The sequence below is a fragment of the Triturus cristatus genome, chromosome 9 (assembly GCF_964204655.1).
Source record: "Triturus cristatus chromosome 9, aTriCri1.1, whole genome shotgun sequence".
Lineage (NCBI taxonomy): Eukaryota > Metazoa > Chordata > Amphibia > Caudata > Salamandridae > Triturus > Triturus cristatus.
In genome coordinates, this window is record NC_140592.1 from 1034528754 (window position 1) to 1034555185 (window position 26432).

Here is a 26432-nt window from a genome sequence, read left to right on the forward strand (position 1 = left end):
TTATGTAATGCTGGATGATTTTAGTTTGTATATCTGTATGCTGGTGTTTCACATGTAATTCACTTTTTAAGTCTCATTGTAATTTTCAAGATAAGTAATGTTACTGATGTTACAGAAGTATATTCACAATATGCTGTCTTCATGGTTTTGTCTTATTTTTTACTTCTTGGCCTTCCCGTAATACTTTCATTTAATACAGTATATAACTACACTTCACAAGAGCACCTCTGGCGTATGACCCACCTTGAAGAAACTGTCAGGACATCAACCTGTCCATAATTTCAGTAACTTTTACTCTCTCTAGACGAGCTCTGAAGGGAATATCCAGTTCATCTTATCTGTGGTTTGCTGGTATTCTCATTAAATTGGAAACATGAATGTTGTTGTGTAGGAGTGGAAAAGTTGCACCTGGTGCTTGTAAATTAATTCCTGTAGCGCACTTGCTCTACACACTTGATAATCTTTATAGAGGATGCATTTTTGTTTGGTGCTAATTACAGGTAAGATGGCCACAATAATACAAAAAATTTAGTAATGTATTTGCTGGCATGCATTATTTCTTTTAGATATGGAACACAATAATCCTGCTTATACCATCAGTGCTGCGTTATGCTTCGCCACTCAACTTGTTAACATACTGTCTCACATACTCGATGTGAATCTTCCAAAGAAACTGTGCAATGGGTAAGTACTTTCACACCTGTTACCTGTAAAACTGTTATATATTTGATTCAAAATGCACATTTTATGTTGTTAATGTAGACTTGCATTTATGAACTCATTTCAGATATCCAACAGACGATTTTGATCACAGATTGAGTGTGCCTGCTAATATTTCTGTACATCTGATTTGTTTTATATGCTGAGTTTGTTAGTAGAACCCTCAATAGCAAATCATACCGGTATTATTTTATACATTTAACAAAAAGTTTATAATTGCTGCTCAGGTGCAGGGACTGTCAGTATGAGTTGAGATGCCTGATTTGACAAATTGATATCATTATTTACCTGTCATCAGTGCTTTAAATGGGCCGGTACTGTCCGGTACGGAGTACCGCCACTTTTTTATTTTGAGAGGGCGAGTACCGGCACTTCTCAAGGGTGACGTAATACTTTTAATTGGAGAGTACCTGCACTTCTCAGAAACAAACGGGTACTCTGTTACAGAGTACCTGCACTTCTATTTTCCCATTTCAAGCACTGCCTGTCATTCTCTACTAATTCGACAGTCAAAGCAGAAACAATGGAATATAGTCTCGAGTGAGCAACCAAATCTGTTATAACATAGTCAATGGTGATTTTCCCCTCATGCACCACATGCGTGGGATCTGAGGCAGGACCTGTAATGCTGCCAGTTTTGCATTTCAATATAAAATCTTAAGGAGCAGTACTAGAGCAAGAATTGAAGTACTAATGCCACACACTCTGGTACACAAGCAGAGTACTATGTGAATGCACAGTTCTCCACAGTTTGTTTCAGTTTTCCATAACATCACATTTGAAGATTTAAGAAATGAAACCAATCAGGCAGGCAAAGCATAACGCCGACTGTGATCTTTCTGGTGACTGTGAACATATTTTGACACTTGTACTCCTAATTACACTGACTGCTACCTATCCTTGTCACAGTCCTTACATAATGAGTTTGAGTCCTGTCCAGGACTTGAGCAACTATGCTAGTCCTTTAAATTTAATAAAAAATATTTAGCCCCTCCCCATGAGGAAATACTAACCTGGCCACTTAACTCAAAGTCCTGTTTCCATTATCCAAACTGTACCACCATTGTCAAAGACACAGATTGCACACAAAGGTGGAAACACAGTACTGTGATGAGAATAGTCGGACTCGAGTGCTAAGTAATCCTAACATTAACACTTCAACTCTCTTCCTCATTAGAGTTTCTACATTGTGAGGACTTAGAAAGCTATGTCAAGTCTTCCAATGACACCCTTAAGACATCATCCTTGAGTCTTGCAGCTTGCAGAACTCAGGTGGCTGTTGTCGTTTTTTTGTGGTGGTGTTCTTTATTGGGAGCCAAGTAAAAGAGCAATACAATAGTAATAAAGCCTGGTCACCCAGGTACAAAAAGGTTCCGGCGGGTTATACAAACGGTAGCTGTCATTAAAACATCAGTGGTCTGAAACCACAGGGGTCAAGCTAGATGACTGTGGTCTTAAGCCATATTTTGGACCCATTTCTTTCCACAGGAGGGCAGGATTTGCGAATGACCGCAAAGGCCTGGAGTACCACAAGATACAAACCAAATAGAGTATGAATGTAGTAGTGTATTAGCAGGTAGATAATTAGCCAACCTCCAGTCTTGTGAAGGTCAAAAATCAGAGACGTCTCCACCGAGGAGATATTCACCCAAACCAGAAATGGTCAGTCAGTCACCGAAATACAAGTTAGACAAACCAAGAATATGGCACCTAAGTGAGAAGCAAAAGCCAAAATTCTGAGCAGCTTAAACGACATGGTAGATACCGAAATATAATAACAAGAAATACTGCTGAATAAAAACAAAGCCATAACATATGCTTGATTGCATGTTTCTGTATCCTTGGCCTGACTAGAGTGGCAGTGCCAGACCTGAAACATAGACTGGATCACATCCACCATAATACTGACCATATAGAAGGTAAAACTGAGAATACCATCTCAATATTCTGTGAGTAACCTACACCCCCATGAGAAGTTAGACAGCAATGTCGATCATTCACAGGATGGCTGCTCAGACTGCAGTATAATCACTGAACAACAAACAAAACAAGAATCAAGTGAACATTGTGATCATGTAACTATCATGTGAACCATCAAAATATTAACACTAAAAGCCAGGAAATCTCCAGGCCGCAAGCCCACCAGGAAGAAACATGGATTCAAAGCATTACCACTGTTGAAGGACAAGCACTCCAAGTGTCTGAAAATATACTAGTGGGAAGGTCCCAGATGCCAGAGGATAACAAGCACTAGCTCAGAAAAGGTTTCAATTAAAAAGTAACTCTCACAGTGTCCTGCTAGGATTAGTAAACGAACTAACCTCCAGAAACATCCGGCAGGGGTGATGCGCAGTTCCCAGATCCCCTTAGCACGACTCCCCAGGGGGGTATGAGAGATCGTTCCTGCACAGTAGTACGCAGGGGAAAAGGGATAACAAAACCAAAATGCAGTAGTCCTCTACCTGTGGCCTCTTGATTCCTTGTAGACCCAGAATAGCCCTTCACCGTGAGAAATCCCTCCACAAGATGCGTCACGCTGTGTATGAAATAAAGGACAGGTCCATCCGGCAGGTGCCAATACAGAAAAAAAGGTAGGCGCGGAAACACTCTCTCCTTGAGAATGAGCGCAAACAGAACGACAGTTATGTCCCAGGAAGAGTAGCAGAATGGTGTGATACGTCTCACACGCTGCTGGAATCCAATGGAGTGTTAAGGAAACACATCATTATATTCTGAGGTAGCGCTCCTACAAACATTAGTCCTCACGTGGATTGTCAAGGAAAGGAAATTATCAACAACAAAAAAAGTATCGGATAAACATGAACCAGGTTTCCATGTAGATGTCGGAGACCAAGATCCAACACAGCTGGGATTGGAAAAGTCATGAAACAGTAACCAGGCATGCTCAAGGACCCTCCGTGCACTCCGGAACGAGAATGACCCATAGGGCTCCTCTCTCATAGCGAGTGTGCACAAGTCCGGGCCCTACCGCATTTGTAACACGGAGTCCATGCGTGTGAATCCAGGAATGATGGGAACATTCAGCGGCTTCCCGGGGTTGTAGAGCGAGCACTTCGTTGATGCTGGAATCAAGCTATCCTGGCTGAAGAGGGGTGAAACCCCGAAACCGGCCCTAGGATGCTTGTTTCCAGTCGAGGGATGACCTGGCTTGGCAGTTCGGGCTGGACTGTTCCCATGAGGCACAGGGTCAAGACTGATTTGCATATGGCTGGGTTTAAACTGGAACGGCATGGTGAGCAAAAAAATGATGGATTTAGGCCCAGATCTCTGTACTGGGGTGAATGTATGACCTTTTTCTGCATGCTGTCCATCTACTGTTGTTTTTGCATTCTTCTAATTAACCGTCACACCAGAGGCCTTACTGTATAATTCTAGCATTTTAATCAGAAGAGCACATCTGCGTAGAGCACAATACAGTCCTCGTTGCCTCTCATCCACTGGACCCTCCACACGTAGGCATCTCATCTGACCCATGGGCTTAATCTCCAAAGCAAAAAAATGCAAGAGGGGGCAGTTCTATGTGGTCGCTGATTAAATAGAAATGGTGATGACAGAATGCCATTTACTTTGATCTGGGCCTGTTATAGAGTGTTCTAATGTAGGAAATGGAACGGAGGCCAAACCGCTTACGTGGGAGCACCCTTAAGAGAAAGGTCCAGTCAAGGATATTGAATGCCTACCCAAAGTTTCTCAGCATGAAGATACAGGAGTCTTGAAGGGTATGTGCCTGTGCTAGGGAGACGTGCATCCTGCAGATGAAGTGACTAGTTCTGCGATGAAGATGAAGTCTAAATGGATGGATGTTAGCAAAAATCTTAGTTTCATTGTTTATAACTGTGAGCAGGGCGTAGGAGGAGCAGTGCTCCAGTGGATGTCCTGGTTTAGGAATCATCACAGTTGTTGCTAGATCAAATCCAGGCAGCAGAGTGGATCTTAAACTCCCTTCGCCCCCCAGTTGTGGCCACTCAATCCGCCATCCATTGATTGGCGCATTACCAACTCAGTCGGCCTACTCTCTAGGTATGACCAAGATCATTGGGATGAAAGGGGAGAACTCATCCAACATCTCCCGGACCAATACAGACAAAGGGCTGAGGAGCTTGTAGCCGAGGGCCAAATCATCTTTAATACCAGCATCAGATGTGTCTTGGATTTGGTTGACACCTCTGCAAAGGTAATTTACTCCAGCATTCTGATGCGCCGTCATGCCAGGCTCCATGTCTTTGGCTTTAAGCCAGAAGTCTAACAGCATCTGATCAACATGCCCTTTCATGAGGAACATCTCTTTGCCCCGCAAGTTGATCAGATGCTAGAAAAAAAAAGAAAGGCACTCACACTGCCAAGGCAATGGGGGCTCTTCAGTCCCCATCACCGACTGGTCCTTTCGTCGCTTCCAGTTTTGGGGCAGTGCAAAACCCACCTTCCCAGACATTTCCACCCTGTACCAGAGGCAGCAGCAGCAAACCTCCCGAGGCTATTCCATTGGTGCCTACAGAGGCAATAAGTCGTACAGATGCAGTGCAGCGAAGAAAGTTGCTCCTGCTAAGCAGTGACTCCCACTCCCTTCTCCCATTCACACAATACCTGTTGGGATTGCATACAAGGGTTCCTCACACAATGGCAAAACATCACCTCTGACGAGTGGGTTCTTTCCATTGTGGAACACGGCAGTTGCCTGGAACTCACTGCTCCACCACCAAACATCCTTCCCGCAAATACTCACTCCTGATAGATCACCAGCACCTCCTCCAGGAAGAAGTAGACGCACTATTGCTCAAAGGAGCCATAGAGCCTTTGCCACCACACCACCATGACAATGGTGTATACTCCCTGTACTTTCTCATCCTCAACAAAGACTGGTCCCTCAGGCCCTTACTCCACCTCAGGCCCCTCAACAACTATATTTTGTCAGAGCACCTACACATGGTCATGCTCCAAGAAGTCATCCCACCTATGCAGCAAGGCAACTTCATGACCTCCCTTGATCTGAAGGATGCCTGCTTATGCATCCCGATCCACCTAGCGCATTACCTCTACCTCAGGTTTGTGGTAAGTGGACAGCACTTTGTATTCAAAGTTTTGCCCTTCAGGGCAACTACAGCACCCAGAGTCTTTACCAAATGCCTTGCAGTAATAGATGCTCTTCACAGGAGGAGCAGCGGCCACGTCTTCCCATACCTTGACGACTGGCTACTAAATCGAGATTGTGATCAGAGAGCAGTGGCTCTCCCACACTCAGATCACCATAGACCTCCTCCACAATCTTGGCTTCACCATCAATGTGGGCAAGTCTCACCTCCCAATCCTTCAGATATAGTCCATTTTAGGGGCAATTATAAACTGTCACAGGGAACGCTTATTCCAGCTCTGGATTCAAGCCTTCCAGCATCTGCTGCCTCTTATTCAGCCAAATCGCGAGTTGACTGGACAGTAATGCACCTCCTCTGCATGATGGGCTCCTGCATCGCCATCGTTCCCCCACGCTCGATTACAAATGCATCCACTGCAACAGTGCCTAGCAGTACAATGGTCACAAGCGGAGGTTCTCTGGGAGGATCTAGTGTTGATTTGGGCCAACTCTCATCACTGTCTGCAGTGGTGGAACAGCAATAACCTGTTTCAGGGCATTCCTTTTATTGATCCAATTCCCCAGGTAAACATCACCACAGATGCCTCTTTCACAGGCTGGGAGGCACATTTGCAAGGTCTCAGTGTTCAGAGATTGTGGACACCCATCCAGTAGACCTTTCTCATCAACTATCCGGAATTGTTTGCAATCCAGCTGGCTCTCAAAGCTTTAATTTGGCACATACATCACAAAACAGTCCAGGTCAAAACATTACTGTCAGAAACAAGGGGCTACGCACTCTTCTCAACTCTCAGCACTAGCGCAAAGCATTTGGTGCTTCACAACAGGGTCCATCTGCTAGCAGAATACCTTCTGGGACTGTACAACAACTTTGTAGACCTGCTTAGCAGGATGTGGCAACAAGTCCATGAGTGGGAACTCCACCTAAAGACCTACTCTCCTACTTGGGGTTTTCCTGTTGTAGATCTTTTCAACCAGAGAAAGCACCTCATGCCCAAGCTTTACCTACAGGTTTCCACAGTCCATCGGCAATGCACTATGGAGGGAAGTGGTCAGGGATATTTGCCTACACTTTTGCACCTCTCCCGATTCTCCCATATGTGATCTGAAGGCTCCGGAAGGCCTCTCTCGTGCTAATGGCTCCTAGATGGGCCAGGCGACCATGGTTCACAACTCTCCTTGAGTTCTTCATATCACCTCATGAGAAGCTTCCCAACAGACCAAATCTCCTCACTCATGGCCTGGGCACAGTCAGGCACCCTGACACTAGGCAACTCAACCTAGCAATCTGACTCCTGAGGTCATAGAGTTTGAGTACCTTACCTAGCCAGCTGAGTACTTGTCCATCCTCAAAGAGGCTCTCCTTTTATGCCGCAAATTTGAAGAGGTTCATCCACTACTGTTTACCCACACATATTGATCCACTTAAGCCAGCAGTGCAAGATTGTGAGGAAGAGGACCCAGCCTTAACCCCCCCTTTGCCCCAACTGTCGTGTTTACCTCCAAATGCCAGGACTGCAGTCTTGCAGAGACCGGGAAAGCAAGGGTTAACTCTCCCTGATGCCTCTGGTGTACAGGAAAAGGTCCGGTGGGAACCAATGGGAGCAGTGGATGGCGAAAAGGGAGGCGGAGCAAGCGCCTCGTAAGGAGGACCCAGCAGACCTGGAAGAGACTGACATCCTCTAGAGAAGACGGAGCCCAGCTGTAGCACGGACGGTGGAAGCCACTACGGAGGAGGAAAGGAGCCCCGCCGCACCACGGAAAGAAGAACACCCACCGGAAAGCGTAGCTGACGCCGTGAGAGGGGACAAGGACGCCGACTGAAATCCTGAGAACTGGTCCGAAGACTGGTGGACGCCCCCGGAGGACGCTTTCACTCTGCCGCAATTCAGGAGAATTGCGGCTCCTGCGGTATGTGATTCGGGCATGAAAGGGGTGTAAAGGAATGAGAAGGGTGTTACCAGGGAGGACAAGGGGAGGTGGGGCACAAGGGGCATCACAAGGAACTTTGGTTGTATATGCCTGCAGGTCACCTCAAGCACACTATACCCATGCATCTGGACCCCCCCCCCCTTTTAGAAGCATGCGCCCACTCCCATAGATAGACACAGCACATCTAGTGCATGAACCCAATCCCTGAAGATAAGGGACTGGATTTCGGCTGTAGCAAAACAGAACTCTCTAGTTTTCTTTTCTTCATATTTACTTTAGCTTGCTGCACTCCTTGTCGCTTGGTACCCCAACACTCCAGGGGATGGTGAAGGACTGTAACCTATAGAACGCAGTCCCGCTCAGCAGTTATACTTACCGCCTTCTTCTTTTCTCTCTGTAACTCCTGGGGACGTCCCTACGCTGAAGCTTTGGCCTACAAAGAAGAAGACCCCAAGGAAAGAAAACCCACCGAGCCGAAGAGAAAGTCCCGACTGTGACCTTTTTAATCTTGTTATCACGCTCCACAAAAAACCACGCCATTATTGAGCCGCGTATTAAGCCTCCGAGATTCTTTTTCTGTCTGTCCCTCTCACAAAGATATTGTCTGCTACTTCCTTCACCTACAACTATGAGGACTGGCTTGCACCTCTCCTTGCCTAGATTTGGCCGTAGTGGCAGCATACCTACAGAACAGGGAACACTCTTCAATATTTAGAGTCCCAGCCATTAAATCCTCCTTGGAAGGCCATAAGAGTCATCCCTCCCAGATTGTCTCCAGCCCCATCCTGGAACCTCAATATAGTCCTCACCAGGTTTATGGGGCCCCTTTTGAGCCCCTTCACACTTGTCCGCTCCATTTCCTGTCTTGAAAGTAGCGTTTCTGGTCGAAATCACTTTCCTCAGGTGTGTAAGCAAGATTCAGGCCCTCATACTAGAGAAGCCTTTTTTCAAGGTCCATGCTGACAAAGTAGACCTAATCCAAAGTTCTTGCCTAAGGTGGTCTCTCCTTTCCACCTCAATTAAACTATCCAAATCCTGATGTCCTTCCTACACCCCCAATCGGTAGTGGAGAGGGCTCTGCATACATTAGACCTAATAAAGGCCTTCACGTATTACGTTGATGCAACTAGAACTTTTCATAAGACCCAGAAAGTATTTGTCACCTACGATAAACCACACAAAGGCACAGCCATTTCCGAAGCAGGGGTAGCTCCCCTGCTAGTTAAATGCATTCAAATCTGCTATGCCAAAGCTAAAAGACAGCTCCACCCAGGCCGCACTCTTCATGTAAAAGGGCAGCCTCCATGGCTTTTCTGTGCAGCTTCCCAAAAGCTAACATTTGCAAAGCAGCTAGTATTCTAATTGCAGCAACGGCGGGCCTTTCTTGCCTCACAAAGTAGACCTAATCCAAAGTTCTTGCCTAAGGTGGTCTCTCCTTTCCACCTCAATCAAACTATCAAACTCCTGATGTCCTTCCTACAACCCCAATCGGTAGTGGAGAGGGCGCTGCAAACATTAGACCTAATAACGGCCTTCACGTATTACGTTGATGCAACTAGAACCTTTCATAAGACCCAGAAAGTATTTGTCACCTACTATAAACCACACAAAGGCACAGCCATTTCCGAAGCAGGGGTAGCTCCCCTGCTAGTTGAATGCATTCAAACCTGCTATGCCAAAGCTAAAAGACAGCTCCACCCAGGCCGCACTCTTCATGTAAAAGGGCAGCCTCCACGGCTTTTCTGGGCAGCTTCCCAAAAGCTAACATTTGCAAAGCAGCTACCTGTTCCAGTCCACATACGTTCACCAAACACTACTGTGTGAATGTCTTAAAACGTCAACAAACCCAAGTGGGCCTGGCTGTACTACATGCAGTTTTCTAAACTTCTGCAACATACTCTGGCTAACCACTGCTTATGAGATAATTACATGATTGGTCACTTTGGTACACATCTCATGCCGATGCCCATGTGCATTACCAGTCCTAGGAGTACATGCCACGAACAGATGCTTACAGGGTAAGTAACCTTTTCCTTTTCTTCTACTTGCGTATGGTGAGAGGGTGGCGTTCTGAGGATTGTAGTAACATCCTAACAATTGATATGTATTGCCACCCGACAATACAGATATTTGCAAAAGAGAGAGTCTGGACAGTCATATCTGATGGAAAGATCAAGTAAAGAAAGGTAGCAAGAAGAAAAAATAAGTAAAATAAAGTAGCACGTATAAGAATAAGAAAAAGGTAAAATATGGTGAGAAAAAAGCCAGTGCAATAGAGAGTGAAAATGAAAGATTAGAGAGTGCATGGAGAATAGAAGGAAGGTGAAGTGATGAAAAATGTGGTAGTGAGGGCAGGGTAGGGAGAAGGTGAGTGTAAAGGAACAATGAAAATGGAGAAAAGCCAGGTAGGGAATGAAAAAGGCAAGGGGGAAAACTATAAATAGGAGGAAATGGGAGAAAAGGAATTAAGGGAGGGGACAAGGCGAGACGAACTAAGGGTGGGGGGTAGAGAATATATTAGATAAGGAAGTTAACATTTTGTGTAGTTCCCAACTACAAGACGTGTGGCATCACAGCACTGAAACTGTCTTTAACCCAAATACTCAGGAACGCGTATCAGTTAAGAGAGTGTAGATGCATAAGGACCTACGAAGAGTAGGTGTGGATGGGGTCTGTGACATTCCACAATGTAGTACGGACGTGTTGTGGTAAACATGTTGCAAGTGATATGCCAATCAATGTTTATATGGTATATGGGAGATGTAGAGTCCTTCATTCTGCATTTATTCAGTATACCTGATCTTCGAGTGTATTATCCTGTTCTTTTTGTCAGACTATATTGGATACCTAGAGAGACTTTGCATGAGCTTCTTATATGTTTCGGTCTCTGGCTGTGTGAAGCAGTTTGTGATCTGGTAGGCTGTTGTATTTCAGTGTTTCAAAGGTGTTGTCTAGTGGTGAAATTAAATGCTGCTCCGAGGTCTGAATATTAAAGAGCCATGTAAAGGGGTGGTTTACAATTTCCTTACCTGGATGGCAAATGAGTTTCAAAGATTACTGGCTGAGACAGGCAAAGAATGGCTGCTAAGTTTGGTTTTGTTAAGGCAAGGTCATCACAATTATAGGAGTGTGTTGAAACAAAGAGGGCAGTGGGTTTGAAGGTCCTTTTGGAGGAATATTGGCCTACTTCTTGGAAAAGCTTGATGCATTGAGGGTTCAAGATGTAGGAGTAGCAAGTCTCCAGTTGTACTTTGTTGAGGGGGAGTTCTGGTGCATCTAGCTAAAGTCTGTTCATGTAATCCTGGTGAGGGAGAACATGCGCAGTGGGGGCTTAAACTCTGTAAGGGGACTAGGTAATAGAGTAAGATTTTGAGTCTTTTCATGAAGGATTGGACTACTATTTGGAGTTGTAGAGTAAGTTCTGTATTTAGGCTTTTTACTGTGTCTGTTGTGGGAGTGGTGCCTCTTATTGGTCTGTGGGCCAAGATAGCATCTGTAATAGTGGCTATTTTCCACATTTGAGGATTTTGGTTTTGTCCGAGTTAAAAATGTACATGATTAGCAGTCATCTAATCTGACATCAGTCAAACAAATCATCAGAATCACAGGCTTGCTGTCATTGAAATCCAACGAATGTTCGCAAATCCATTTCCTTTAACGGAGTAGCATTAGATCTTTGCATCCATCACATTCAAAAGATTGACTCCATTCTGGCTTATTTATATGTTGAAGAGGAGAGGGGAGATGATTGAGCTTGAAAAAAACAAAGGTCAAGAGACTTTACACTTGGGTTTTACTTGTACTAAACCATTGAAATTAAGCAGTTATAACTACCTGAGCTAACTATAACTTACTCCCCCGCAATGCACCCACATATTACTTTACTCATGATATGGTCTGTTGGTGCTGGCATCGATGTGGTCTGTCAGAGCAGCATGTTTGGTGGTCCATATCATTTGGTGGCAGTGTCTCAGGGCGGATTTGAATGTTCTCCTGTCCATATTGTCCTGGTCATTCTCTGTGTGCTCCAGTTTTTTGCAGTGGCGTTTCCCAGTACATTTGTGTTCTGACTGTTTGACACAGCCAGTAGGTCTGGCTTACTTAAAATGATACACCTTTATGTTACTTTACGTTTAAAGTAATTCACTGAAAAACCAAAGGTTAAAGTGATTCTATAGTTAAGTTAAAGTAAGAATATATTGATTTACATTTTTTTTTAAAGTCAGAAATAAATGGAAAATACAGAGGTTATGATGATGTCATGGTCAGATGAAAATGTCAGTAAAAGCCTAACATTTTAAACTCAAAAAGCACCAAAGTTCACCGGTTACAGTTAACTGAAGTAAATATAACTTGCACCCTTGCTGTACATTGCTTATGACCTCATAAAACATCATTCATGACCTGTTCTATTACATCATTAAAAACCTCAAAGGTGACCTCTGAAGTGACGTTATTTCAGCACTGCTTGGTGGAGGCATGAGATATAGTTACTTCAGTTAACTCAAACTAGTACATTTATGCTAGTTTTTTTTTTTTTAGTTTATCAGGTTACATTTTTATTGACATTTTCATCGGACTAAAATGGCACTGTGGGATATCTATCTATCTCTCCAAAATCCACTTCCAGGTTAAGAACCAAGAATGGCACTCCAGGCAGTGTGCAAAAGTATTTTGCAGATGGAAAAGCAAAGGATCAACATGCTTCAGCTGGGATAGCCTTTGTCACAAGGCAGACATGTTAGGTTCACTCCAATTTAAACAAGCTGTATTATTTCAAACATGCGTGACGGACTGGACGCAGTCTCAAAAATATGGGCGCCATCTTAGACTGTAATAATGCATATACAAAGCATATGAACATGGGGAACATGATTATACTGAGCCAGTGTGCGAACTGTAAATTGAATATTGCCCCTTACCTAAATCAAACAATTTGTACATACATGATTCAAACTAAATTCAGACAAACCTTGTGCAAAATGCTAAATCACACACCATGCTTGAGCGAGTGACTGTCCCCTGCCTATGGTGACATACATTCTGAAAACTTGTTTTGTAGGTCATAATGCCCCCAAAAATTGGAGATGTGTTTACTTCCGTTTTTTCTTTCCAGACTTGTGCTTTACAGTTACTTAGTTGGTGGGTATATAGATGTCTGCTCTTGAAGTCTTAATTTCTTTACCTTGTACACTGAAGTGCTGTTTTGGTGGCTATGAGCGATGCAAGTTCCTTGTTCAACCATTTATCTGATCAGAAGTAAGTTAAATGTTGAGGTGTGGATTTTTGTACAGTGTCAATGTTGAATGCTTTAGACAGATAGTCATGGAGTTGTGCTGAAAGACTTAGAAGATGGACTTCACTTTGGGGAAGATGTTCTCTAGGCAGTCCAGGATCAAATAGTTTCAAATTGCATCTTTTTTATTGGAGAGGAGTCTTACTTGGATTTTGAAAGGAAAGGAAGGTGTCACTCCATGTCAGGTGCAGAGGTTTGAAGGTAGTTATGTTGGTGGGAGTCACAGAGATGTTCCTAAGGGTGCAAGGAGTGCATTGGATCAGTTGTGAGCTGTGTGAGTTGTAAAACTCAAAGTAATATAATTGTTATGTTATGTTAACTTGAATTTGTAGAGCGCTTAATACCGACAGGTCTCTAAGCGCTGTGAGCAGAACTACGGAAGTGCCAGGAAATGAAAGTATTGTAGCGTGGGCTTAGGCCCAAGCCTCCGTGAATAAGAGGGTTTTCAGTTTCCTCCTGAAGGGCAGGAGACTGCTTTCAGAGCGCAAGTCGCTTGGTAGTTTGTTCCAAATTTGAGGCATAAGGGTGGAAAAGGCTCGGCCCCCTGTTTTGGAGTAGTGGAAGCGTGGGCATTTTAGTAGACCCTCCGTGGAGGACCGGAGAGTGCGACCAGGGGTATAGATTGTCAGACGTTAGTCCTCTGTTGATGGTTGAACCAGTTCTTTGAGCCGTGTGTTAAAATTGGGAGAGGATTCCCGCTCAGGTAATAGCTGTGAATTATGGGCGCACCATCACACACCTCACTGAAAAGGCAGAGTGGTGGGCTCGTCTGCCTCTGTCACTAGCGGATCGCATAGATGTGATCAAAATTGTTATATTGCCAAAATTATTATATTTATTCGGGAACATTCCTATTCGCCTGAACATCGCTGCCTTTACTGCGCTACAGACAGCCCTGGTGTCATTCGTGGGGGGGGGGGGGGGCAAAAAAGGCTAGCTGTTGTTGGGACACCTTGGTACTACAGTTTGAACGTGGCGGCTTTGAGGCACCAGACATGCGCTCTATTACTTATGCGCACAGGCGCAATACGTGCATTACTGGTTCTTTCAACAACGTTTCCTCCCTCATACGGCGATTGAGGCAGACGCGATACTCCCACTACCGCTTGTGGCGGCTGCTCTCTCGGGTGGGATCAGAGGCCCCCAGACGGAAATCAATCCGGTGCAGTGTACCGCTTGGGCCTGGCAGACACTGGCGCGACGAGCGAAGCTACCCTACCTTTATGGCCCCAAATTACCGATTTAGGCGCATCCCGGTATATCTGCTGCGCAAGAGCGGTTGGCGCGGAACACATTGCAAGCAGCTGGGGTCACGCAACTAAGGGACTTGTATAAACAAGTCCGGTTCCATTCATTGCCGGACGTGCAAGCAGGCCGGCCGCATGGTGCTATGCTGAGCTTGTTGAACCCGTTTGTGCGGGTTCAACAAGCAATCGGGGATATCTATCCTATTTACCCCACTGAGCCCCAGGCACTGCGAGCACTGCAGGCAGTGCTCTCGGAAGAGAATCGTAAGGGACTGATTACTAAACTATACACTGCTTCCCTTCGCGAGCAGGAGTTGGAGGTCCATCCCTCATATGTGAAATGGAATGAAGTGCTGGGTAATGTACTGTCCGTGGACCATTGGCACTTTTGTTGTAAATTGACTGGGTGACTTCCAGCGAACTGCAACCTACGCATCATACACTTCAAGTTTTTACACCAGCTTTATTATACCCCTGTGCAATTGTGGAAATGTGGATTGTGTGATGCGGCTTGCTGTGTGGGCAGGCAGACGCTGATTTTCTACATCTCTCTTGGCTCTGCCCAGGGATAGCTGCGTTTTGGTCTAAAGTTGTGAGTGTGGCAACGGACGTTGTATTGGAACGGGTGAGTTATGCTTGTTGGGGAATATGACGTCTTTGAAACCCTGCAACAGGAGGCTGGTTGCTGTGGCAACATTAATGGCCAAGCGTGCTGTGGTGCAATGTTGGGGCGCAAAGTGATTGCCCACGGTTCGAAGGTGGATCCGGGAATTGTTCTACTGTAGGGAACAATTGGAGATCTATGCTGAAGTTACCAGAATCGTCCCGGTCTAAGGACTTCTGGGTCCCGCTTATGTTATATCTACTAAGCCACCCTGATTTGTAAGATGTCATGCACCCTCATTTCCTTGCCGAGGGTACCTGATGCACTAATTTGGGTTAATTTGGGTTCATTTGTCATTGATACATATGTGTTCATCAGGAGTCAAACTGCTTTCGATTTGTTAGTCATATTGTTGAAGTGCCAGAGAGGGAGGAGGGGAGGGCTTTGTTTGTCTTTACAGACCTTAGAAATTACTCTTCGATTTCATATATTTGCTAGTGTGAAGCTTGAGGGAACACCAAGTCGATATCTACTTGTCTAACATGTCCTACTTGACGCGGCCGGCCTGAAGTGGTTGTAGGCGGCTTGCTGTGTATATTCCCCCGCCTATACTGCTATACATGATCTATCCTTGCGCTGCCGGCCCGTTAAGGGATGTAGGCACCACGCTGTGTTCAATAACTTTAGCCTTTGATAAAGGTTTTTTATAAAATTGGGAGAGGATTCAGAATAAAGAGGGACATTACTGTTAATTGATAAGCCAGAAGTTCATCACGCCAACCTAGTGCAGGGATTAGAGCCATTCATTTTCTATTACAATGACTCTGATTTTGCAGGTTTACTCCCCGAAGGTCAGGACTGCCATGCCATTTTTATTTAATCCAGTAGTTTGAAATGAAAATGTTGCCTTCAGTACTTGATTCCCCCAGGGAATTCTGCTATAAAGGCACCGAGATTATGGTCAAGGAGCATTTGGAACGAGGTGCCAAAGACACAAGCTATGCAGAAAGTCCATCTTGGTGGCGAGCCCTGCTATGTTATGCACAATATGTCAACGTTTTGTTTTCCAACAAGATGATCCTTACTGGCTAAAGTGGTTCAACAAGCATATTGTTTCCCCCGCTTTCTTAGCAAGGCCTTGAACATTTCCCGCAATGAATTTTCAAAAAGCCATTTCCTCCAAAGAAGTAGCATTACATCTTTGAATATATCAGATCGTCAATATCCCCTTCAGTGAAGTTAGGTAAAAGAATCTTCTGAGATGCCTTAGAGATTAGACAAATCCTCCTTCTGATACTTTTCCGATAAATAAAAATCTGTCCCAGCCCACCTTTCAATCTATTGATCGATCACCAATTTTCCTTTGTTTGGAGCAATAATAGAGAAGTGAGTTTCTTCCCAATTACAGAATCACATCATCAAAAATAACACATACCCGGCATACCAATCCGGCTTTAGACCACACTACACCACAGAGACAGTAATCCTAAAAGCAATGCCCTTTACTTCAGCAACATAATCCTGATCCTTCTACACCTCATCACAACATTTGATTCACTTGTTCTGTAAACATGCACAGGTTTTGCCAACAGAGTCCTGCAAAGGTTGCACCATTTACCTACCCAGCCACCTCTAGATCGCCAAAATAGGAATCTCAAGATCCCAGAAGCCCAACATGTCCTGTGGTGCATCTCAGGGTTTCATCTTCTTTTCCATCCTATTCGGCCTCTACATGGAAACCTTTGGTTCATTAATTACTAAAAACAGCATCAAAATCCACGATTATGGCAGTATTTAGAGTGGAAACTCATTCACTTTAGCACCAGGAAAAACAGACCTCAGCAGGAGCAAAAGGTAGAACTGAAGGTGTGACTTCTAGAGTAGGATACCAAGTATCTGGCAGAGATGGGCCTGACTATGCCCTGTAATACTAAATTAATAAAACTGTACTGACACAGACTTAAATAAGATAGGCTAGGACAGCGTATATTAGTGGCATAACAATGCCATCAAAACCTTGCCTCGGCCCTGCTGAAATAGAAACTGCTAGGATCACATCACTTAAATAATAGATGAACAGGGAAAGATGGTAGTTGGTTGTTGCACCATAACGCACACCTTTGCATCTTACTACATAGATATATATGCCCAGGAAAAAACCTTCAAACATGGCGGACTTAGAGAACTTTAAGAAAGATCTTCCTACTTGACGCCTGTCCAGAGAGGAGTGTGAAATCTTAAAGGATGTTTTTATCAATGGGAAGTTGGCAGCTGCCTTAGGTCAGCTCCAGTCTGGTAAATCACGCGGGCCAAATGGATTTCCTAATACATTTTTCAAACAAATGTAAACAATAGTACACCCTCCAATAAAGTCAATGTTTGAAGAGTCAATAAAAAGGGATTCTACCAGGTGATCGGCAAATGGCAGCAATTCGCAGGTTGAAGGGCTCTTTGGCTTTCCTTGCCAATTTTGAACAGGCCATTCACTGGGTGAGAAGGGTCTATTTATTTACCGTAATGGACAAAGTAAATATATGATCAAAGTTCTTCCGATATATGCTCTTACTATGGACTAGACTTGATGGAAGGGGTTAGAGCAGGTGGTGGATACTGGATATCTTTCCTGTGAGCATGGTTACCAGGCAGTGTTGTCCACTCTCCCCTAGCTCTTCACCATAGCCATTGAGCCTCTGACAGAATGGATCGGGATCAATGGTCTGCTGAAGGGGTTTGTGGGCACCCAAAATTTCTGCCCCTGTATGTAGATGTCCTATGTATGACCCAGAGGAACTGGACCCGTAAGCACTATACATGCTAGGAGTTGTGGAGAACTCTGACCCCACAATTGAACTATGGTTTACAGAGTATAGATACCGCCAAGATAAATGTCTGCTCGCACAATTTAAAAGCAGGTGAACCTTAGGTTTAATCACAGCAGAAACTACTCCGTCTCTACCAAGATTAAATCCCTCCGATGGCCCTGTAGAGTGAGGGCCTTCGGAAACCGTGCTTCAATTCCAACCACCTTATTTAATGCGTAGAATTAGAGGTCAGTTTTCACTGCCAGTCACCACCAGGTAAACCCTGCCGGTAAGGAGCAGTGAAAATTGGTAAATGTTCCCTCTCACAGTGGAAGAGGACTCCCATAGCAAGGGGCCATCATGTTGACAGAGCACTGCACCAAACTGTAAACAGCATTAACAGGTACCACAGTAACTGTGGTTTCTGCCAATGCTTTAGAGCGCCAGCTAGGTAGTCATTTCTAAATTAGAAGGATGGCACCTCTGTCAGGGAGGTGAAGTAATTTACTCCGTCTTCTTGATCGATAAAGGGGCCTCTCGCCTGTATATAAATTGGGCTCAAAGTTTTCAATGTTCACAGAATCTCTTGACCTAAAAAGAGTGTTTCCCGGTGTCTGGGGTTATATGTGACAACTGACCTGTACAGGTTCCACAGAGAGCATATTCTGCCATAATAAAAATGCATCCCACGCGTATTTTACAAGCTCAGAATATTTTTTGCGAGGATTAACTCCCACACTGAAGGTTTTTTTTTGCGAAGTAATAAGTCACCATGCAAGCTTCCTGCCACTCTTGGTCCATAATTTCTCATACATCGCCCAATCATGCCGGAGTCTTCCAAAAGAATCAGTGATGTGTATCTGGATTATTTTAGGTGTCTTTATTTTACGCACTAGTAAACAGGCCTTGAGCGGATGAGAGTTCGATACCTCAGGTAATGTAAGGGACAAGAGCATGCCGTATCTGAAAATTTTGAAAATCTATTTTTTTATGTACGTAAAATTATTTTTAGAGATCTTGAAAGAATTGCATGACTGTCCCGGACTGATCACTCATGTTAGATATTCCTATAAGAATCGAACATCAAACTTTTGTAAGCCTGCCAACCTGACCTAAAACGTTTCCCAACTCCGAAGGGACCTCTTATGTTAATTTTCCCTTCAATCTCAAAGCCTTTAGAGCATCTCCCCATGTCCCGATCACTATCTGAGTAACAAAGGGAATTCCACCGTACTTCCGTACGGTAATTGTTAGTTATTCTTCCTTCATTGACCATTTTTGTGTTGCAAATGTCAGATCAGCGTCTGTGCCATTCAACCACTCATTGGTCAGCAGCTTCAAACCCTCTTATCATGTGGAAATTTAAACATTTGGCTAGGGCCAGTGGTTCCCAAACTTTTCACTCCTGAGGACCCCCATTGAATCACCACTGAAAGACTGGGACCATCATGCAATTTGTAGGATTTACATTTCAAACATTAAAACAGTAATTAAAAAAAAAAATAAACACACGTGTGCACACAAAACATATACTCGAATTACTAAGGATTTCAGGGGCATATTTACAAGTCCCTATCGCCATGGGTAAATCACTTTTAGCGATGTTCCTGTGGCAATAGGGGCTTCGCCTTATTTACAAGGCAGCGTTAAGCCACTTATTGTGGCTTAACGCTGCCTTGTAAATAAGGCCCCCTTTCACGCAATGCTTAGCGTGAAAAAGGTGGGCAGTGGGAGTTACAGTGGGCGTTTCATTACAACACCCATTGATTTTGACGCTGCCCTCTATTTACAAGGTCAGCTTAAATAGGAGACAGCACCCAAATTAAGACCATGAAAAACCTGGTCTTAACTTGGCGAAATGAGGAGAAATGCCTTATTTCTCCTCGTTTTTGCTTTTTCCAACGGAAAAAGCAAAACACCTTTGATTGTTTATGTTCAGGAAGGTGACCCTTCCTGCGCATAAACAATCTTTAATAAAAATGACGTTTTGTAACTTCCATGTGTGCTGCATTAGGCAGCACACATAGAAATGACAAAACAGCATTACAAAATTGTTCATGTGCAGGAAGTGGGAACATAGCAGCATCAGGATAATGATAGACTGGGAATAAACATATGTTGCTAACTTTTACCATGCAGTTTGCAAGCAGCTCTTTGATGACAGTTTATAGGACACTGCTAGATTACGATTGTCCCTTATGAATTGCACAGTGACGAAAGAATCTCTGTGACAAAATCAGTAGCCCGTTGACCTATGCACATAAAATACTGTTTTTTAAAATGCATTGTACACTTTCTTTGCAGTAGGCATATTAACTCTCTGTGTCACATTAGATAAGTCAAAGCTGCTACTGGACAAAACTCTCATCTCTCTCCAGCAGGTACATTAATCACTGGCATTTTCTCGACACTTTTATAGTTGCTCGAAAACTGCTAATTTTACAAATAACTTTGCAGTGCTTTTAAGATTGCTGGCTGAGGACCCCCTGGGAATGTGCCACGAGCCCCTGGGGGTCCTCGGACCCCAGTTTGGGAAACACTGCTCTAGAACACTCCTGATAGAAGTTCCAGTCCCTCATATTTTCTACCGCACACCGTGCTGATAAGTCTCCACTGAGCTCTGCTCAGTTATTTCCTACTTGGATACTTTCAAGGAATATTTCCAATATCTGGGTGTTGTGGAAGTAGTTACCTTTTACCCTCAGTTGTTTGCTCCAAGAAATCTGATTTAGTCTTAATTTTAAACATCTTGTCAGACAAGGAGAAGTCTCTTCAGGGCCTGCAATACCTGCGGTAAAAAGAAACTTCACTCTGAAGACTCTCACCAAGACTGCATTTATTGCCTCTACCTGGATCATTCTGCCAAGGACTGTAATGTATATGATACCTTTTCAACCAAAACTTTGAAGGATAGAGAAGCAAGGCTGTTGATCTGGCTACAAAAGCACAAGACCAGACAAGAGTCAGTTTCTGATTCTGATAGTGAGGACTCCTCTTCCTCCCCTAGAAGGAAAGATCGCCCCATTTCCGATCCTCCTCTGAGCAGCCTAAAATAACCTCAAAGACCACTCATGGGTCTTACAAAGGCTGCAATCCTTCAAAATCTCCTCACTAAGCCTTATTCTAAAACTGAGAAAAAGAACCTTCTGCCTCCTCAGAAAAGGCTTAAAGGTTATCCTCTGCGTCTCCTGCATCACCTGCTATGGTCAGTCACTCATTCAAAAAGTCTTCCTCCGCTCCGCCTGCTGACAGATTGTCGACAAGTATCCTACCATCGACGAGACCATTGGTGCTGCTGAAAACATTTACTCCTGCAACATCCACAAGAGCTGCAATCACTATGTTGTCCACATATTTGTAGACGGCGTCTATGACTAGACCGTCAACGCTGAAGATTTCCCTGATCTCATTGTTGACCCATACTGTTGACCGACCCTCCTTCAACATCGATAACCTTGCCAAGGACGGCAATAGTGACAACGACTACAACACTGCGGTAGATAAGAGGTTGTTAACAACACAGTTGACAACAGAAAAAATTGCAATTCTTAAAAAATAAAGCTGGTTTTTGACCACAGAACACAACTCTCTAAGCTGGCTATTCGGATAAGTCAGAGTACCGCTTTGGTATTTGTTGTTTCTGGGTTCAGCACTAAGCAATACTGCCTACATGAAATTATTGTTTTCATTCAAGTTCTATATCCTACGCAGCACTTTATTCAATCACGATTTGCATTGCATCCTATATTCATGCAGTATTTTTCTTGGGTATTATTTATGTATTAATTTGCTGACATTCAATGAATTTTGGTATGGCGTATTTAGAATTTTTAGGATCTTTAGAAGATTAAAGAAGATTTAGAGGTTGACCTGCTATATGTGGTATCTGAGCTAAAAGAAACTGAGATTGGTGAATCGTACACTCGAGTACAAAATTAAAGGCTATATTGTTTAATGGCAATAGTCTAAATAACAAGCGGAAAACGTAAGCAATTGAAGATTGTATAAAAACCTACTCTCCAGATATAGCTCTGATTCAAGAGACTCCTTTCCAGGAAGGTACAAAGCAAAGATCTGCAATGTTTAAAAACAGGGCCACATTTGATTGCATTTCTAGTGCTAAAAGGCCGCCCCTAGGGGCTTGGCAATTTATAGAAAAAAGCACTTCAGGTTTGATATTAGTGTGTTTCAAGCAGATAGAGAGGGTAGATGGGCGTGGGCTAGGGGGCAGGTAGATGGTGCCAAAGTGATATTCGGTACTATCTATGTCCCTGCTGACAATGACCCGGTCCCACTAATAGAAGTGTCTCAATCATTAAAAGCCATCTCTGGTAAAGTAGTTCTAGGATGGGATTCTACTTCCTTTCAAATCCAGAGCTGGATTCATCATCAAACACTTGAAAATAAGTCCTAAACCACTATCTGACTATATGAAGGCACTGAACTTGAGTGATCTGTGGAGAAATAAATTGCAGACTCTGAGAGAACATACTTGTATCTCGGAAACATTTAAATCAGCCGCTAGACTAGATTTATTTTTACTTATTTGGATCTATGCTTAAGTAAATTTAGTCGGAGGTGCTTGAAATGAAAGATAATGGTCTTAAAACAGGAATTGAAGTAGGCCATGGAAGAGTTTCTACATCATAGAAAAGTGACTAACAAATAGAGGCTTAGGAAAGCCGAACAGCCGATGCTAGATTACTATTACCATCAAGATTTTGTTTCTAATAATGCTTATTTGCAAAAGACCTATTAGGAGAGTGAATATGTTGGTAGGTTTTTAGCCTAGCAGTTTGGTAGAGGAGGGCACAGAATACCATTATATACCTGAGATGAAGAGACTAAGGCTTGGATCTCCGACCCCCAAAAATGAAAGAGCAAGTTCGGAAGCATTACGAGCATGTTTATGGCATGGAACAGGTAGTCGATATAGAGCAGCTGCAATCCTTTTTGGGCAATATCCCTATCACCAGAATGAGACAAAATAAAGCCTGTGGTGACTTTGTTTGCATTAAACGAAGTGGATGAAGCAATCAAATCCATAGCCAATGGGAAGGCCTGTGGGGAGGCATGATAACCCTATTGAGTTTTATAAGAGGTTTTTATCCGTGTTTAATCAACACATTTCAGTAATCACATTTTAAAAGGTGTTAACATTCCTCCATCATTCAATACCGCTATCGTAGTAAGCCCCATCTCCCCTATATAGTTTGCTTTTTTTCAGAGCCACTTGCCTTTACGATAAGAGAAGACTGCAAAATAGAACCACCCGTAAGTGGAATGTCTAAAATTAAACCGTATGCAAATAATGTAGCATTTTTTTAAAACCAGGCTTGGAAAAATTCAGAAAAGGTTTTTTTTAAATATATTTCACAATTGGTGGGTAGATATAAGATCAATAGGCTAAAAATGTAATTCTTTTATGTAATTGCTCTATAGACCCTGTATCGTAGGAGATATCTTGGTATATATGCCACAGGGGACATCAACAATCTTTTTGCTCTAAATTGCATGCCATTAGTTAAGAGGATTAAAGCGCTTTTTTTTAAGTGGGCAATTCTACCTTATTCTATAATGGGCAGAATTGTGCTGATATGGGTGTCTGTTTTCCCACTTTTTATTCACTGCTTTGTCCTTTGTTCTGCAAATTAATTTTTTCAAAGAACAAGAAGGAATGTTTCAATATTTATTTGGGCCAATAAAGCACCTGGTATAGTAGTATGCATTCTCTTTAAGTCTGTAAAAGAGAGGGGGGATATAGCATTGCCCAATTTTAGAGCACATAATTTTGTGAGCTTTGCACATTTCTTTTATCGATTTTCTTTTAACTCCCGTTCCCGAGAGACTTGTAGATCATTTTTTTTATATTAATGCTGCAGGGCTACAAGATGAAAGATTTCTTACGCCTAACCAAATCACAAAGGGCCAATATAAGCTTTTGCAGGAGCTGTTAAAAAGAAAAGAACAGCTGTTTGTACACTAAGCGATACAAACTATTAATGGATCAACCAGACTAGTGAATATTTGTATAGGATCTTATCCCCTTCGAGATGAAAAAGACACCCATAGATGGGAGATCAATGGATACTACTCGATCTGTGATTTTTTAAAACTATGATACTTTGAAAGTACACTGGAAGACCCCCCTCACCCATTCCATACTTATCTAGGAACTGCCATCTTGGATTACTTCAATATTAACACCAACACAGCTGCATCCAGACTGCTTCATTGAGAGGCATTCAAGTTGCCCGACATTGCCTGGGTACCACCTGGAACATTCATCACCAGTTAGGGACTTGACTCAGTCCGAACGCGCACTGTTGGGCCACAAGACACAAGTTGCACGAGAGCCCGGACACAGGGGTAGGCTTGAAAATGTGCAGCTAGGACATGCCGCTTTACTTGAGTGACTGCAATTTCTCAATTACGCAGCCCATTCTGCCAGAACTCATGCCGGGGCGGGCAATCGGGAGCAGTGCTAGTATGCCACATTTGCTAGGAACAGCGAAACACTCTATTACGGAACTACAGGTCGCTACTGGCGCACTCCTTCACATTCAATCCGACATACCTGCTAAATTAACGAACCACTATAAGACATTGTACCAGTGTGCGATGTGCGCATCAGAGGAGGAGATTAACTCCTTCCTATCTGGCGTATCCTTGCCTAGGGTAGCACAGGAGCGGAATTTGACCACCCAATAACTCTTTTTGAAATACAAGAAGCTGTGCATGCACTTGCTACTGGCAAGACTACTGGACCAGAGGGTCTTCCAGCTGAAGTTTATAAGACCTATGCCCCGCTCCTAGCCTCCTGCCTGCAGATCGTGTATAATGGAGGTCTACATGCCGACTGCTTACCCATCACAATTCGAAAGGCACTGCTTGTGTCCCTCCCTAAACCAGATAGGGACCCTACCGCATTGGGATCTTACAGGCCATTGGCCCTATTAAACACAGACTATAAGATATAAGCCAAAGTGCTTGCTGGCTGTTGGCGCCCTTAGTTTCTACACTGGTGCACCCTGACCAAAACGTGTTTGTTCCAGCCCAAAACACCTTGCTCACGTTGCGGAGATTCTTTCGAGTCTTGGAATATTCTTCTAGTTCCTGGCCCCAACGGGCTGCTTGGTGCTGGATCTGGAGAAAGCATTTTATTCCCTGGAGTGGGCTTTTATTTTTGCAGTGCTGCTGTTCTATGGTTTGGAGCCCCGTTTTCTATGTATCATCAAGTTTCTTTATACCCTCCCTATTGCCAGAATAAAAACAGGCACCCTTACCTCTGACCCTATCTCGATTAACAGAGGCACCTGACAGGGATCCCGACTACCTCCTATAATATTTTTACTAGCCATAGACCCACTGGCACTTTCCCTACTCAAGCATTGGGGTGATTGGGGGATCCCCTTGGGTGATGGTCTAAACTCGATCTCCCTTTATTTGGATGACCTGCTCCTGTATGTCTGGGATATTCACATTATACCGGCTGCAGTGGCAGTGACCTTTGACCATTTTGCGGCAATGTCTGGACTTAAGGTCAACTGGGCCAAATCGTGCCTCTTTCTGTTTACCACCGCGATGACTGACCCGGCCTTTTACCTCCACGGCATCCGCTTGACCTGGCAAGAGACCATATTCCGCTATTTAGGTATTCGCGTTTATCATACACCCGCTCACCTCTTTGATGGTAACCTACGAGGGCGGTGACCTCACTGCAAGCGCAGATGGGATTCTGAAAGTCATTGCCACTTTCTGTTGCGACCCGCATTGCCTTAATAAAGATGGTAATGTTGCAAACTTCCCCCTTTATGTTACACGACCCTTTTTACGATCACTTGAAAAACTGATGCAGGAATTTATATGGCATAACACACGTTGCAGAGTAATGTTACAAAAGCTTTATTTCCACACATACATGGGAGGATTAGCTGTCCCAAATTTTGAACAGTGCTACCTGGCTTCCCAACTTCAATGGGCAGCCCAGTGTCTGGCAGGACTCCACATTATTGATACTGCTACCGTTTCCCTGGCCTAAGACTTAACCCCCCTACTGCACCCTTTTCACCCCTGTATGATGATGGTGAAGCCTGCTCTCAACCTCCTACAAGTAGCTTCTCATTGCTGCACACTTACTGTTTTCCTCACTAACACCACCACACCATATGCCCCAGCACTCCCATTACTTGGAACGCTGAGGAGAGATCAAGTCACCTCAGTGGAGAAGCTGGCCACCTGGCATGAAGCGGGAATTCACACACTTGGAGACTTGTACCTTGATGGTGCTCTTGTCTCAGTTGAGGATTTGCTTTCTAAGGAGGGCTTACCTCCTGTTCAGTTTCTCCTATAGAACTCACTCATTGAGGTACTGGGGGACCGTTGAGGAGACATACTACAGGAATATCAGATGCACATTACTGTCCAATACATTCACGTCACGGGGTCAGGGAAACACTTACCATTTTGGCTGGCTGACTCTGCATACCCATACAGCAGCAACACCGCTTACCTCCTCTGCGCGTGCACTGGGAATGCAGACTTAGGCCGTCACTAGACAAAGAATGGAGTGCTATTTTAGAGTGCCTTATCAGTGTACCACGCAACGCCCGCTTTTGCCTCGTCCAATATTATATCCTTTACAAAGCGTACCTTACTCTACATAAAGTCAATCGCTATTTTAACTGCGTAAACGCCGCTTTCCCCCCCCCGATGTTGTCTT

At 43.9% G+C, this 26432-nt stretch overlaps 1 protein-coding gene across 1 annotated transcript in view; it reads left to right on the plus strand.

Annotated features, from left to right (window-relative positions):
• Window positions 1-26432, plus strand: part of ATG14 (autophagy related 14) — a 199593-nt gene that overhangs the window by 148786 nt on the left and 24375 nt on the right. The window contains exon 7 of the mRNA XM_085626789.1: window positions 567-684. Coding sequence (XP_085482915.1) covers window positions 567-684 — 118 coding nt within the window. The remainder of the gene's footprint in view (window positions 1-566; window positions 685-26432) is intronic.